The 15777-nt window shown below is 36.1% G+C and overlaps 1 protein-coding gene across 10 annotated transcripts in view; it reads left to right on the top strand.

Moving 5' to 3' along the window:
- Nucleotides 1-15777, top strand: part of cadps2 (Ca++-dependent secretion activator 2) — a 136554-nt gene that overhangs the window by 61580 nt on the left and 59197 nt on the right. For all 10 annotated transcript variants that reach the window (XM_059536974.1, XM_059536976.1, XM_059536975.1 and 7 more), the window contains exons 4-6: nucleotides 5562-5642; nucleotides 7378-7608; nucleotides 7872-7993. In XM_059536974.1, coding sequence (XP_059392957.1) covers nucleotides 5562-5642; nucleotides 7378-7608; nucleotides 7872-7993 — 434 coding nt within the window. The remainder of the gene's footprint in view (nucleotides 1-5561; nucleotides 5643-7377; nucleotides 7609-7871; nucleotides 7994-15777) is intronic.

The raw sequence follows: 15777 nt of genomic DNA, 5'->3' as shown, positions 1-15777 counted from the left end.
CAAAACCTCCTATAAAATTGCATGTTAACTAATGAAGAAAAACAGATTGGATGTGTGAAAGACGTACTGTATAACAACATTTATAGGATGCGTCGAGGAGGAGCCCAAACTACACTCAGTGGCCAAGTGATGCTGACAGTTATGGTCCATGATATTGGTACAGATTCTGTGTAATAAACAATTCTTTGTGATCGTACATAACTACTCCTATATTAGAGTTTTATGTTGACATACCTGTCCTTAAAGGTACATTCCCTTGGAGAAATCACATGTTTTTTTCCTGCCAAATACTATACGAGTAACACGGAGTCCGTTGTTCATTTTGCTTTTCCTGGCTAGATCCGTCTTGCTTTAAACGAGAAGTATTTTTCTCTGATAGCTGCTCCACCCGGTGTCATATTCCATTACGGGGTGAATGCTGCGGGAAGAGAATGAGGGAAACCGAAAGAGACTGTAAGCTTGACAATTGAAATGTCAGTAAGTGGAGGGTGTCACACAGAGGAAGAGGAAGATCTATAACAGGGCTAGGAGGCAGCGACAGATGAGTGCAGAGAAGTGACAGACTGAGAAAGAAAGACTGATGCGTCTGAGTAAAGGAGGATGAAGACAGCCGAGATCCAAGAAACAACAAAGAGCAATAACAGAAAGAAATGAACCGGATAAAATGAGATTGACTGGATACTGTAGATACAAACAGAGAAAACTGAAGGGAATGAGAGGGAAAGACACACAATAGTAGTTTATAGAATGCGTTTTTTAAATTATTATTATTAACCCTTAAAAGAATGTTCCTGGTTACAGAAATTCATGAGAAACTCTTCTTTTAAATCTCATGGTCAACCATAGATGAGGTGACCCCATTAAATCAGTCGGAATAATAAATCAGCGCCTGTGAGGTGTGGAACATCTGGTTGGGCGGACAGGCAGGCGGGTCGCGTCTCAGGTGGACACACTGAGAAATCCAGCTGTGCCCTTCTGATCAGAGAGGCCAGTCGCTGTTCTCCTCTCAGCACCTGTCATCCTCTTCCTAATGAACACATTCAGCCTCGCCTCGCGCTCTTGCCACCCTGTCATCTCTCGTTAGCGCGCCGCGCCGGGGCCGGAGGACGCGCTGCGCAGCGCAGGTGAGCCACGGTGAAACAGTAATGAATTACCACCTCTGATGGTGCAGCGATACTCATATCTGTCTGACAGGGTCAGGGCAGACCATCTAAAACAGAGGCGACACTTAACTGGCTTACGGCTAAAAAATATTGAGTTACAAAGGGTTTTGCTTCCTTTATTTTCTGTTTTTATTTGAATTACAAAAAATGGAATGTTAATTTCTTATTTATTTATTTATTTTGAAAAGCTAGGCATTCTTTGCATTGTTGATATTTAAATTATATTTAATTTTTTTAATATACAGTACAGACCAAAAGTTTGGACACACCTTCTCATTCAAAGAGTTTTCTTTATTTTCATGACTATGAAAATTGTAGATTCACACAGAAGGCATCAAAACTATGAATTAACACATGTGGAATTATATATGGAATTATATACATAACAAAAAAGTGTGAAACAACTGAAAATATGTCATATTCTAGGTTCTTCAAAGTAGCCACCTTTTGCTTTGATTACTGCTTTGCACACTCTTGGCATTCTCTTGATGAGCTTCAAGAGGTAGTCACCTGAAATGGTCTTCCAACAGTCTTGAAGGAGTTCCCCGAGAGATGCTTAGCACTTGTTGGCCCTTTTGCCTTCTGTCTGCGGTCCAGCTCACCCCTAAACCATCTCGATTGGGTTCAGGTCCGGTGACTGTGGAGGCCAGGTCATCTGGCGCAGCACCCCATCACTCTCCTTCTTGGTCAAATAGCCCTTGATCCCTTCAGTGTGACTCTACAATTTTCATAGTCATGAAAATAAAGAAAACTCTTTGAATTAGAAGGTGTCCAAACTTTTGGTCTGTACGGTATATATATATATATATATATATATATACCGTAATATTTTAAACCATTTTGAGTGATCCAGATTAAACTACGAATTGAGTTTAAATCTCATTCATTGCAGCATGAGCTGATTCACAAACAGTTCACAGAAATGAAAGAAATTCCCCAACTCTGTACATTTGATATTAAACTAGGCATGGTTTACCATATTTTACAAGTTTTATTGCATAAATGTAATAACAAATATATATTTTATACAAATATTTTTTTATAAAAAATATATAAAAATATATATTTTTATCCAATTATAATCATTCTTAGTCTCAATATGACTGACTGATGATTCAGATTAATCACTGAATCAAAGTAGGGCTGCCATGATATCATATTTTAACTAGGCAATTATCGTGGCCAAAATAATTTATGATCATCATAATATTGTCTGTAGAATTGGTTTGGTTATTCATTATCACATGTGTAGTATTAACATTTATATAAGTATTTCTCATTATGTTTATCGTGAATAACAGTTTAAGGTTAAGTCAGAGTCTGTTTGAGTTGGTTCATTTAAATAAACTGATTCACAGAAATTGGCTTTTGTTGATTGTCTTATTGCTGTTTAAGCTTAAATGAGAGATGCTGTTAAAAAACAAGTATTAAAGACCAAATACAAATCTAATTAAAATCATTCCAATGTTCTTTGATCTCGTATGGCCAGATAAAGCATCATTCATTTACTGTGAATATTCACCAAAGCACCTGGGCTTAGTATAGAAAGACAACCATACCTTCTTTCTTTTTTTTTTTTTTTTTTTTTTTTTTTTTAGTTCCGTGCGAGAATAAAGCTGGTGGCTGCCTTTTAATTGGTTTGCTAATTTAGATGAGGGGGGTGAAGAAAGCTGAGGAAGATTAGAGCGTGACTGCAGCATGCTTTTCTCCAGGCTGGTGACGTCTCTCATTAGGGCGCTCCTAAGGCTTGTTGTCATAGAAATTGTTGCCCAACTAACCAAAATAGAGCAGCTAAAGAAAAGCCAACAAGTTGGTAACACGGCAACAGAAAAGAATCTGGTGTGTGGCTCTGGGGAGGTTTTGACCATGTTCTCCTCAAAGAAAGCCACAATCAAGCCGTTTTAATGCATTATGAGCAAAATACCTCTGTACGGCTGGCATATTTCATTGGGATGTCCACGCCGCTGTCCGTGTTTTGGCAGTTTTATTATTCTTTATTCAGCCACTGTTTGCGTCATTGTGCTTGGAAACGACTGACATGGTCATTCTGACTGTCAAAAACAGCAATTCATGACATCTCAAACTTTCCAACTGCCAATCAAGATTTCCAAAGCTTGCTGTATAAAAACAAGAAAAACTTTTTTGACATCTAAAAAAACTGACATTTTCAGAAGCTTGCAAGGCTGAATAAGTTACTGTAAGTAAAACATATATTATATTATATTATATTATATTATATTATATTATATTATATTATATTATATTATATTATATTATATTATATTAATTATATTATATTATATCACTAATCCTTTCTTGGCATAAGTTTTAAATTAAGTTGATTACAAATATTTAAATAAAAAAAAGTAATTACAAAAAGTAAAAACGTTGTCTATCAATATATATTTTTTGATTATTATATTATCTAATCCAAAATCATTATTATCATTGCTATTATTATTATTATAATCATAATTAATAAATTAATTACATTGTATTTTTGTATTATTCAATTCATATATTTTAAATGAATGTTTAATAATAATAAAGTTGATGTTATTATAATAACATTATAAACATTTATAACTGTCATAATCATTATTATATTATATAAATGGATTAAAGTTGTTTATCCAATCCAAAATTATTATTATTAAATAATAATAATTATTATATTTGTGTTGTTGTTGTGAATTAGAATCAGGATTATTTCAATGACACTATATGTTTTATAATATTTAATATCATACATTTTATATATGAGAATATTAATTTAGCTGTTTTTACAAAAATATTTGTTTTAAAATATCTGGAAAAAAAACAACAACATATGTTTTTGAACCCTACAGGTTGTAAGGTTTGTAATAGCTCAAATGAATATTCCTGCACGTCCATTAAGAGCAACTCATTAAGAAAATGAATTGCATTAGTACACCTTGCAAATGATTAGGATATTAAATGCAAGTGAAGCTGAAGCACGATCTGATTGGCCCTGATCCTGACTACAGGTCCAACCTTATCTTAATTAAATGTCACAGTTCTTGGGGCATGCATTCAGACGTATAGCTCACAGTCTAAATAGCAGGCTGACAGCAAACACAAGAGTTATTAGACATTAATTAGTTATAAATAAGCTATGAATGTTGCTGATTATCTGCTTTTGCACAAGCCTTAATTACCTGTCAGAAACTGAAGTAGATGGCACCTTTAATTCTTAATTAGTGGCCATTATAGTAATGCATGTATCATTCACTTCCCAATGTTCTTTTAATTTTCCGTTTATGCATATATTGCTCATGAAATGAAAAAGATTCCTCCAACCGAACAGATTTGAAGACCAATGCTGTGAAGTAGAGATGTTATTCGCGATTTCCAGCTTCGAAGAGAACCTCAAGCATGATCATTTTGATCATATCCCACCCTGACCTTGACCTGCTGTTGTTGCTGGGGTCATTAGGTCTATTATTAGTGGAGTTTACCAGTGGTTTAAATCCCTGTGATGCTCTCATTACTTCACTACTAACACACCGATTGGCCTCTTTCCATCTGCCTAGACGTGGCATCATTAAGGCCTCCCACATATGACCAGACCAGTGCCGGGCTGACAAGAGGCCTTCATCTGCTCTGCTTTCTCCCACACGCTCCTTCTGTGAGGTTTTGAGGCGTTTGTGGATTTGCATATGTTAATAGAATGAGTCGATAATGAAGGTTGATGTGATGGGAGCAGTAGATCTGCTCAGTAAAGCATGGCAGACATTAGCCGGCCTCATTACAGACACCAGCACTCAGTCTTTACATGTTCTTCTGCTGTTTACAGCATCAGAACACTTTACACAGCAGATTGAGAAAGAAACTTTGAGTGAGCTAGTATGGTGCAGCAATAGTGCAGTGTGGAATGGGAGCGGAGTCCATCCCACTGCTGCCAAAGGGAGAAAAGCTTATCAAGTGGAAACAGTGCTCCGGTGGGGGTGGTGTGTGTGTGTGTGTGTGTGTGAGATACAGAGAGATTTCCCACTCATGGAGAGGAAACCCTGTGTTGTCAACATGCCAGCAGTGCTGTGTGGGCGTGTTTGTGTGTCACTTTTGTGTGTGTGTGTGTGTGTGTGTGTTTCACACTCCTAAAACGCTTCATTTGAGGGCATGCCAGAGCCGCTCAGTGAACAGATAAAGACATTAAACGTTTTTATGATCTCATATCTCCTCGGTATGGCACGTCCAAGTACCACCGCTGCTTCACGAGGCTCTAAAGAGATTACATGTCTAATCATGGTGGTAATTAAGCCTATCTTGCACATCTTTTGTCCGTGGTCAGCTTTGATCTATCTAGATCTACCTGTGGGTAATGGGTTTAGTAAGCCGTGTCAGACAGATAAGCTTTGTCTTGTGTTCTCCGTGCAGCTGGACAATGTGGACGAGCAGGCAGCGCAGATCCGCAGAGAGCTGGATGGGAGACTGCAGCTGGCCGAGAAAATAGCCAGAGTAAGAAAACTTCAGCTGTTTCTCTGTTTTTGGTAAAAAAAAAAAAAAAACACCTACAGAATTGCTGATTAAAATGGAATCAAATAAGACAAGTTTGTTTTCTTACAGATTTAAAGGTGCATTAAGTGTGTTACCAAATGAGTGCATATCAGTGTTTTCTTCACATACAAGTTGCAGACACAAGACTCTTACGAATCAGTTCTTTTTTATGAGTTTGGCGAAAAGATTTGTAAAGGTCTCAAACAGTTTTGAATTAAACTCAGATCCATTACAGTGTAAATAATATAAAATAACAGCAACAACAAAAACATTACAATATTTAAAAAAAATATATTTTTTGTATATTGTGGATTGAGCCAGTCATATTGTGGACTCATTCAGAGCTGTTAAAGGTCCCGTTTTTCACGCTTTTTTGAAGCTTTGATTGTGTTTACAGTGTGCAATATAACATGTGTTCATGTTTCGCGTGTAAAAAAACACAGTATTTTTCACACAATTCACCTATCTGTATACCGCTGTTTTCACTGTCATAAAAACGGCTGATGACTTCCTTGTTCTATAAAGTCCCTCTTTCAGAAATACGTAACGAGTTCTGATTGGGCCAGCGGTTCCTGTGTTGTGATTCGACAACAGCTGAGCGCAGGCTGCCCTCCTGGAAACGCGATTGGGCTAGTTTTGAGAATCAAGTGGGCAGGAGCATGTGCTGGAGATGTACTTATAATCACAGGAGCGTTTTTACTGACGAGATGCGCATGAAAATTGAATTCGATTTTTTTGCACAGCCCTAACATCTAGTTAACAAAGCTAAACAGCGTTGCCCTTTGTGTAATAAGTTACAGAAACTGTTAAACGCACCAACTTAAATAGAAAAATACACTTACCGGTTGTGGTCCATATGTGGATTATAATTTTTGGGAACTGAGTTAAACATAAATTGTAACCATAAATCTCCAAGTACAGCGTCCCTGGAAAGCCCAAACAAAGATGATTGGACTCTGAGATGAAAATAACAGCGTTTCGACGACATGGCGACAAACACAAACGCAACTCTTCCTCTTCTCCGTCGGAGCGCAACAAGACCACGCCCCCTTTTTGTGTATTCATGTGGGCGGAGTTTAGTCAAAAAACTGTTTTAGTGACGTCATTCCTGCAGGAACTAGAGGGATGTAGTCCAAACGGGTCGTTTTTTGTAGGCGAATTCTGTTAAATAAAATATCTCGCTTGGCATTGAACTTTGAGCTTTAGAATTTTACAGATATTATTGATACTCTAACAACAACATTACACACTAACTAAAGTTTGAAACATAGGATCACGAAGAACGGGACCTTTAAGCAAATGTAAAACACTTTGAACTTTTAACAATTGCTTTTTATTATAAAATATTATTAGTTGTGCCATTTATACAACACATTGTGGACTAATCAGTTACATTGTGAACTCGTTCAGTGAATTATTCATAGCCATTATTGAGTTAATAATATTAAATAATATAAAATATTAAACATTTAAAAAACTAAGTAAAACTAAATAATTGTAGTGTATTGTTGATTATTCAGTCATATTGCATGAGTAAATTCTAATGTAAATTTATATTAAATAAACAACAAGTATTTTTTTTTAATTCCCCCCAAAAATTTATTGTTAATCTTTTATGTAATCCATAAAAGTAATAAGTCAAAGTAATAAGTCTTAAAGTCGCAGTGTTCATCCTGTTTCCTGCTGCGTCCAATAGGAGAGGAAGTTTCCAAAGTTTATTTCCAAAGACATGGAGATGATGTACGTGGAGGAGCTCAGGTCATCCGTTAACCTGCTGATGGCAAACCTGGAGAGCCAACCTGTGGCCAAAGACTTCAAGCCCAAAATCAAGCCCAAACTCACACCCATGAACAGCTTCCTGGACATCGGCGATGAGAGCGACTTGCCTCTCTCCAAATCTGACGTAGTGCTCTCGTTTTCTTTGGAGGTAGATATTTGATGCCAAAGATGCCATCGTTGCTTTACAATTCACCATCACCTTGCTGCTTGTGATGATTACAGCTACAAAGCACTTGAATGGTTTAATAAAAACATTAATTCCACTTGAGTAAAGTGTTTGAACAAGGAATTGTCCAAATAAAATTTTTAGTGATTGGATTGTATAAACAGCTAATTGCCAAAAAGCACTCTTTGGTTGTTTTTCAATTGTCATGTGAAGTCTAATCAAGTGGTCTTGTTTCTTTCACTCAGATTGTGATCATTGAGGTGCAGGGGCTGAAATCCGTTGCTCCTAACCGGATCGTGTACTGCACCATGGAGGTGGAGGGAGGAGAGAAGCTCCAGACGGATCAAGCCGAGGCCTCCAGACCACAGTGAGTATGGTGATCACAATAATACAAATAAAAGCCCTTAACATGATATATATACTGGTGTTATACACACAAACACATACTACTGCTCAAACAGGTTGGGGCCAGTAAGATTTTATTTAAAGAAATCAATACTTGTATTCAGCAAGGACACATTAAACTAATCAAAGGTGACAGTAAAGACATCTATATATTACAATCAAATTTCAAATTTGAAATACATTTCAAACTTTCCATTCATCAAAGAATTATAAAAAGGAAAAATGTATCATGGTTTCCATTAAAATATTAAGCCACACGACAGTAGTAAATCAACATATCAGAAGGATTTCTGAAGGATTATGTGACTGAAAACTTTTCAAAAAAAATGACCAGACTAATCTTACCAACTCCAAACTTTTTAAAGTACGGTAAACTGGAAGGTAACATTAGCAAATCCAAACAAAGGTCAGTCCTCAAACAGGGTCATGCAAGGTCAACGAAAGAGTCAAAAATCCAATATCATATCCAGTATTATACCATAAATGAAAAATAAAGGTCAAAAACAACTACATGAAGATAGGCAGCTTTATATCTCTCAGTGACATAGTTCTGGCATTATTTCTGATAATTGTATTTTTTCTTGTAAATGTCATTTTATATCTCACAATGTGAGATGTATTTCTTATTTATTAACTTCATCTCACCATCAACTGTTTTATACTTTACTCTGAAGTGGAAAAAGGATGAAACCACATATTAGAGTCTGCTAAGGGCTCCCCCTGGTGGTTAGGGGTTATTTTAGATTACCTTTATATAGAATGTTTTTGTTTTTTTTGGTTAAAAATAGCATATATATGAATGTCATTACAGGTTAAGGTTAGCAGCATGTTCAGTTATGTTAATTCAAAGTGTTTTTTATTCAGTCCTTTTTTTATTTTTTTATTTAGACATGTACACAATGAGCCAATCTCTTTAACCTTTTTAAGGTCACTGCTCTATTTTCATTCTATAGTACGCTGACATACAAATCTGCTGGGAACATCTCACACTTGCTTTTTATCTTCAAACCTTGAGCATGAAATCGCTCTTATCTCATCAGCTCCCCATTAGTGTAGTGACTTGTTTTGACACTGTAGACACGTTGAAAATATGCCTGCTGCGCAGCTCTGAAGTGCAAATGTGGCTCTGTCACACTGCTGAACCCAGAATGACACTCTTTATGTATGAGATACAGAATTGTGAAGCGGTCATCACTGGCAGCAGTGTTTTGTGTAATTGTTCAATGAATCTCTGGGTCTCTTTCAGTCGATAGCATATCTGTACTAATGATGCATCTGACCTGAACTGACTAGCATGTCAAAGCTGTAATATGTTTTTAATATGTTTTCTTCATCTAGAATCACGTTTGTGGAGGTTTTCTGCTTGTGTTTATTATTCTTATTATATCTGCTTTATTATTATTATTATTATTATTAAAAACTCCCTCCCTTGCCAGTGTACTAACAAGAAGCTGAATAATACACAGCCTACAAGAAACTGGATTGCGTGGACTGGTTATTCCAGTCAACACATAGACACTTGGGCTGTCCTCGACTAAGGATTTTTCAGGTCGACTATTTTTTCTGTTCATTTTAAGCATTAGTCGACTAATTGTACGTTTATTAATAAACCATTTAAATCATAATAATGAGCCTTTAATTGCCTACATAGCCTAATAAGCGCTCAAGCACACGCATAAAGCCTTCCACAGCGCACCAGCAGAACTAATGATTATGAACGTGTCAGTGAAAAACAGTAAGGAGACTACATTAACATTTTAATAATTTGATTAACTGGTGCTTTCAATCGTTTTCGGTTTAAGATATGAAGTCGATGACACTGACTCATCTAGTGATGCGCCTGTATGCATGTTTCATATGGATTGCATAATCTGGGAATATTTGTTTTCCATTTGAATTGGTCAGTTTGCAAGTAGACATGTCACTCTCTATAGATATATTTGTCTGCAGTGTTGGGAAGGTTGCTTTGGAAATGTAATAGGTTACAGATTACAAGTTACCCTGTTTAAAATGTAATAGTAGTGTAACTTTTTCAATTACTTTATTAAAGTAATGTAACTAATTACTTTTGAGTACTTTTTGATTTCTTTTATACATTTGTGAAAATTAAAGAATAATAAATAAAAGCATATACATCAACTTAAATACAGTTATCTAATAAGCATGTGACGTATTCTGTGTAATAAACTCCTGAAACATTGGTGTTTTTTAAACTGCTGTCTCTTTGTATATGATGATAGTTTTCTCAAAATAAGTAAAATGCACATGAAGTGACACAGAGCAGTTCTAGAAATTATGTTTACGTGCTATTGTACTCCTATATTGAGGCGGCAGAGGTTGAAAACACTGCAAGCTTCAGTAGGCCTATGTGTAGTGACTGGAAAAATCAAACTCATACAAACCAGTTCATGGACAAAACTATTTTTTGTTTGGACCTGACATAAAAAAAGGTTTAAATCTTTAATTTGGGGACATGCAAAATTATTAAAAGTTCTCTCCTGAACTGCACCTTCACTTCCATTTTTCTCTTCAGTCTCTTTATTTTGCCCTGTTATCCATCTCTCTCATGACTTTAATACTCAAGATTGAACAAAACTATACTTTATAATACAATACTCTACAATACTACAATATCTTTATAGAAAAATCCTAATACTGTACACGAGTCATGTTTTTCCCTTACAAAAGTTAAACATGCTTTTATTAGCCTATATAAAAGTAAAATAACCTTGTTTTTTTTTTGCAAATGGATTTGTATTTATTTTTAAATAAATACATTTTTAAAATAATTTTTCATTTTTGATTACCACAGTTAAACAATAGTAACCATTTTCTCTGGATTTATAGTTAAATATTAAAATGTTAATTTTCGTAAGGGTTGTGTTGTTGTCTGTCGTAGCTCCCCCTAAACCTATAAAAAAATCTGAATTTTTTTCAGAGAAATTACTACTGTAACATTGCAACTGATAATAATGATGCCCTTTATATAGTATTTTGAGTGAAGACTGATGAGCAACGTGCTGCTGCTTGATTAAATAAAGAAAAAAACAAAGACAAAAAAGCATCTTTACAGATGAAACTGACCTGAAACCCTGAACAGGAGTTCTGCTTCTCTGCTCCAGCAGTCCACTCTATTCTCTCTCTCTCTCTCTCTCTCTCTCTCTCTCTCTCTCTCTCTCGCATTGATTACTCGGAGTCTGATCCAAACCGTTTGGCGGAGGCGCGGAGAGTGCCCGAGTCATGACTAACAATTCATGATTTATTAGAGATTTAATTATCAAATGGCGGATTCACAAATGATCGATTTAGTACATTCGGCAGGCAATTATACAATAATGATATTAAATAGTGGGGCAAAATCGGCTGCCAGGCCACCGGGAATTGTCCCGGTTCTCCCGGTGTCCAGTCCGCGCCTGATTTCCACAGACACGCAGAATGTGCGAGTCATATATTGCATTTTTGAGGCTTTATATTCACAGACACTAGTCGATGTCATGTTTTGATTCAAGTGTACTGACCTACTTTTGATTTAGTCATCCAAAATGTGGGATATTCCGTCTGCGTCAAGCATTCCGTTTTTATGACTGGATTCTACGAACCAGACTGTGTTTCCGCATCCCGGAAATTATTAGGGCGTATGTCTCAGAATAGTCAGTGCAATTTGGGAAATAAATCAGTTAAATCTGTATGTGGATGTGTGTAAATATTCAAATGTAATCCCCTTTGTAATCGTTAAAAATTTCATAAGTAACTGTAATTTAATTACTCATTTTTTCTTAGTAACTGTAACTAATTACAGTTACAATAATTTTGTAATTAAATTACGTAACGCCGTTACATGTAACTAGTTACTCCCCAACACTGTTTGTCTGTAAGGCAAAGATATACGCGGAGTTTCACGCTCGAATTCACAGAGACCAAGATGGCAGAAAGCTCATCCTGTTTGCTTTCATTATTTTACAAAAGCGCAATGTTTTGTTGTTATTGTGAGTGCCCACAAATAAACGTAGAGTCTTATGTATTAATCTTATCTGTATGAACAAGTAGCCTATTTTAAGAGCAAGTTAGCACTCCAGTGCCTCCATCTGTCCTACAGTTAGCGTGCTTCAACACTCAACACAGATACCTGAACAGTGCACATTTTTCTAGGTTAACGTCAGATTGAGCGCCATGTAAAGCTGCTAATACTTACACATTTCAGATGATAATCCATATTTGAGGTCGGTGAATGAAAGGTGAGCATTTGGATGCCCTGCCTGATGTACTGTATTACTACAAAGACCAGCTATTAACGATCTGTCCCTCACAGACTGCAGATTTTTTATTTAGTTTTTCTGCAACTAAGCGAAAATAAAATGTTGGTTGACCGAACCTCTTCTTGTCGACTAACACTTAGTCGACTATTAGGAGGGCAGTCATAATAGACTCTCAATATGCCTGCCTCCCATTTCTGGATTTCATATTGGTTTTTATTGATTAGGTTCCATATTTGTTGTTTGTTGAGGAGTTGTATATTTATAGTAGTTACTATCAGTAACTTTTATACTCTTTTAGTTCACTTTGATTGTGGACTTGAACAGGTATATGCAGGGTCTCTTTTCTCAGAGAGCACCTGATCAATCTTACCTCCACACGTTCAATGGGCGCGATATGACAAGGAGGAGGAATTCATCAAGCCTGGATGAGCTTCCTCGTTCTCTGAGAAATGCATGTGGCCTTTAAGAGTGTTGGGTAGCATTGAATAGAAAGATGACTCAGATCACACTCATTTGCCCAGCCATTTAGCTATAAATGCTTAACGGATGCAAAGAATGTAAATCTGTCTGTCTGTTTTTCTTATTTAACTGTTTTTCATGATCCTTTTAGCACAACTTTTCTTTGACCCAGCTGGGTTTTTTTGTTACTGTGCCATTAAGAAATAGATCAAATAGATGGTCTTTTTGCACTGGATTGTTTTTGTGAAAGTTACAGTATGATTTCATTGTACACAAATACATGATATTACTCAAAGACCAGCGAAAATTAGCTTGTTAGCCTGTTATGACCTCTGTAAAACAGAGCTACAATCTAGCATGATACTGCCAACTGTGTGTTGTGCACTTATATTAAAGATGTCAATTCTTTTGGTTTTTCCCCCTCTTATATTACATTTCTAAGACCGCTATTATTCCCTTTTTTCTCCTGCAGACACTGGAAATTGAAATGTCACTTGTAATCTCATCAAGGTGAATCAGTGGCGTGTGAGATGATTTCAGTGTGTTTATTATTCCGTCACCTGCTGGAGTCATGTGGTTCAACCCGATAACGCTCACATTTGACCTCACAGTATGATGTTAATTAGCACAGAGGAACCACATCAGGATGCTGATCCCAAGATTCATGCATGTGACCATTTTTTGTTAAAGGGGTCTGTCATGAAACATTTAATCATTTAAAACTAAATTATAAAATTGACTAAAATGATAACGGAGGAATAATATCATTTATTTTTATTTAATTCTTTCATACGACCACTTCTGTAATATAATGGGTGTTGCAAGTGAAATTTCCTACTATCGAATATATGTCAGACATATGTGATTATATTATACCGGAATTAAATTAGAATTACATTTCAATTTGGCCAGTGATGTAATTTCCTATAAATGTGGTTACAGAGAAGGCATTAGACATTTATTGTTAGTCTTTTATTGGCTTTGTGAACATTACCTACAAATGAAAGCATAATGAAACCCATTTTCTTTAAGGTGTTTATAACTGTATTTATTTTATTTTTTTTACGTATTTCCTTGCAGAAGTACTCTTAGATTAAACTCTCCCCTGCAAATCTCCTGAGACCATTTAAGGATGATTATTATTCCCAAATAATGTCAGTGTCTGGTTCTGTCAACATGAGTATATTGCAAACAAATGCAACTAAATTTAGAAAGTCATTTTCTATGTGAATAAGGTATTGCATTATTGTACTGATTTTATTAGATGCAAAGATGTGTTGTTTTGTTGCCGAGGCGGTCATTTTAGCTTAATGAATAATCCTCCCTACTTGAGCTCCCTACCTACCTCCAATTTGAAATGAATAAGGAGCAATAAAAAATAAAAAAATAAAAACATAAGAAATGGCATTTATTTATTAAGACTGATTTTATTTGTCATGCACAACATGGAGTGATGCACACTAGAGGTGTGCTGTTTAGATCGAGTTTGTGTTGAAGATCTGCAAGTTATTTATTCACGTTCTCTCATTTAAAATGCAAATAAGTGTAAATGTCAGCATTGTCATGTCTAAAGAATGGAAGTTTGTCAGGTGAAACATGAGATCATTGATGCATTTCAGTCAGTTTGGTATTTCATGCCAGACGTTATCCTGGTCTGAGGCTTTCTGAAATATTTATTTGTATGTAGACTTACATTTTAACAAAATTTAAAGGTGCAATGAAAAAAAACTATATAGTAGTGTGTAAATTTTAACTTATTCCCCGTACACATTGCAACAAAGCCAAGTTGTAACTTATGCCCTGGAAAAAAGTTATCTAAAGGCTGCCACAAATTGACAGTCAAGTCATTAGTGAACATTGGTCCATTGTTGAAAATCCACTTTTTGTGGCACTAGTCGAGGCTGCTTTAAAGCTGACTTTGCATGTTGAATCAGCGGCAGGCAGTCGGTGAGATAGATCACTCTTATTGGCAGTTCAGCTTAGCGAATCAGTTCACAAGAGAGAAAAAAGCATGTTGAAAGTGAGAAAATTACAAAGTCTAGAATACACACATAAAGCTGTTCTAATTTTACGCCATCTTACCTGAGCATCTAATACATATTCAAAATGGTAAGCAAATGCTGCTTTGTTTATGGTTTTTTAGTTCTGCGGTCTTGATTTCGGTATCTCTTTTTGAATAATGAATATAGACTATTGCCACCTGCTGATATATTCAGTTATAGGGATATTTATCACAAAAATGAAAATTCTGCCATTAATTACCATTACTCGTGTCGTTCCAAACCCGTAAAAGCTTTGTTCATCTTAGGAACATTTTTGACTCTATGATGATAGGACTGTTTAGAGTTGACAGGAAGCCAAAGGGTCAGGGATTCGAACTCGGGACACCCATAGCACAATGGCGCTGTATACGCTGCCCACAAGGCTATCGGCGCCGACCACATGGACTATTTTAACAATTTCTTTACTACCTTCCTGGGCCTTGAACGAAGGTCTCAAGGGTTTGAAATGACAGGAGGGTCAGTAATCAATGCAAATCAATTTTAATTTTTGGGTGAACCATCCCTTTATTTCCTCTTATGCAGATGCAAAACATTTTATTTTGCTGTTGTCTTTTGTGGTGTGTTCAAGCACAGATTTTTTAGCCTAGTCACAACACAGTTGGCTTTTGTTACTTCTAGTTTTTAATTGTCAGATTGGTGTGTCACAACATTAAGAGAGAAAGATTTTTAGCTTTAGCCCACCTGCTGGTTGATTCTGTAACTGTGGCTGCAGAGAGCATCTTTCTCCATTTTCTGACTAAAGCCCATTGAGTTGAATGGGAATGCTACCAGATCATCAGATATTGCACACCTCCTTACTAGCATCATGAGGCCGACAGACACCCATCCTGGATTCACGCAGAGGCTTAGAAACCATAGACTGTATAATCAGACAATGATTCAGCAGTATGACTCAGTTTTTGTTGTAGACAGACTAGATTAGCTGTGAAAAGATGTGCGAGTGTATGTGTGCTGAATCATGATTAAGG

This window comes from Carassius carassius, chromosome 43, assembly GCF_963082965.1.
Source record: "Carassius carassius chromosome 43, fCarCar2.1, whole genome shotgun sequence".
Taxonomy (NCBI): Eukaryota; Metazoa; Chordata; class Actinopteri; order Cypriniformes; family Cyprinidae; genus Carassius; species Carassius carassius.
This window is presented reverse-complemented; position numbering and strand designations above follow the sequence as displayed.